General features: G+C 37.6%; 1 protein-coding gene across 1 annotated transcript in view; it reads right to left on the bottom strand.

Annotated features, from left to right (window-relative positions):
- Positions 1-600: 600 nt before the first annotated feature.
- Positions 601-1663, bottom strand: part of bcl6b (BCL6B transcription repressor) — a 7863-nt gene continuing 6800 nt past the window's right edge. Inside the window, exon 12 of the mRNA XM_030780189.1 lies at positions 601-1559. Within this exon, the coding sequence (XP_030636049.1) occupies positions 1410-1559 (150 nt within the window). The 3' untranslated portion in view covers positions 601-1409. The remainder of the gene's footprint in view (positions 1560-1663) is intronic.

Genomic DNA, 1663 nt, shown 5'->3' with positions numbered 1-1663 from the left:
CTCTCTCAACAATGAGCAAGCTTACACACACACACACACATACACAATCACACACACATACATACACATCAGGCACAGAAAACACAGACAACGATTTTGCAAAATCAAGAACAATAAATTTAGTTTAATTTATATAAAATAGGTCACGTCTTTGTCCAGCAAAAGAGCATCATCAAAATCATCACTATCCTCAACATCAATTTGTACAATTACATTATTTGGCTACAACAAGTCCTCACCCAGTTTGGACTGCGAAACAAAAGAGATTATTGTACACCACTGACAGCATATTACTGATCCATCATTTTTGAAAAAATAAAATCAAATACAATATGCAGCACCTTAATATTCTTCACCCGCCAAAACACTCTACCCCGAGGATAATTTTTTTTAATGATACTCAAATACCACATATGGCACCAGGCCTCTTAAATTAAAATATAAAAAATATGTTAGTAGTTAAATACAGCTAATGCATTAATGTCTTTTTAAGCTGTCCAGGGAAGAAAACAGAATAGCCCCCTCACAAAACATAAAGCAAATTTGTTAAAAACCAAAAAGAGTATGATAATAATAGTAATAATATTTTCTGGTTTCAGGAATTACAGTTTCTCTCTCTCACACACACAGAGTCTCACACACACACACACACACACTCAGACACACAAACCTATGAGGAAATGTTTGACTTGAACTGCTAAGCTTGAGTATATTTTTTGTGGACTGCATCCAAGGATTTGTAATGCAGAATAGTGAGGAACAGGTCCCAGAGCATGAATAGGGACAAACACTTGGGTATTTAAGTAAATCCTACAAATAAACGTTCTTTTTTCCTCTCTTTTTTTTCAATCCCAGTACACTTACTTGTCCTTTCTAAACATTTCATTTCCCCTCAAATGATCTGTTAAAGATTCCCTCACAGTCTCTTTATAGAGTACTATCTCTTCTTAAACCCACCGTGTGTTCCACATCAGTTCCTTTATCTAAACTCCTAACACACACCTACACATTCCATCTGTCTCGTTTCATGCTTAAAGTCCAGGCAAATAAAAAAAATAAAATAAATAAATAAGAAAACCAAACAGGCTCCTTGGGTCACTGTTGGATCAAGTGGCTTCTTCTGAAAAAAGCATCTTATGCTTTCAGACTTCTTTATAACTCAAGGGGAAAAGACAAAAATAAAAAAGCAAGTGACTGTCAGCATGTGTAAAATGTAGTGTGGCTCAGTTACACTCCTGAAGAGCCTGTCAGTTCCCTCTGGACTTTGATGCCTATCTGTTTGCTGGCATCTCTGATTCTCCTGATCTTTTTCTTTTCATTTTTCATATATTTTAGTCTTATTCTCATCACTGTAACACTATGACCTTTTTTTTTCTTTTGAAGGGTGGCAGGGGGGATGTCAGTTTTTTTTAACAGGCCTGCAGGACAGGGGGTCCAGGTTGGTATGGGTCGGTCAGAACCTTGTAGCGGATCTTGGTGTTGGTTACGGCGCCGTGTTTCTGCCTCAGGTGCAGTCTCAGCTGACTCTTGTGACGAAAGTGCAGATCACACTTCTCACACTAGGGGGCAACACAACAAAAAAACAGGCATAAAACAGCTGTGTTCCCAGCACAAACATGGTCTCTCAAATCTTTTCCGTGTTCAGTAAATCAGCTTTATACAG

The sequence above is a fragment of the Chanos chanos genome, chromosome 7 (assembly GCF_902362185.1).
Source record: "Chanos chanos chromosome 7, fChaCha1.1, whole genome shotgun sequence".
NCBI lineage: Eukaryota > Metazoa > Chordata > Actinopteri > Gonorynchiformes > Chanidae > Chanos > Chanos chanos.
Note: the sequence above shows the minus strand (reverse complement) of the source record. Positions and strands in the feature narration are given on the sequence as shown.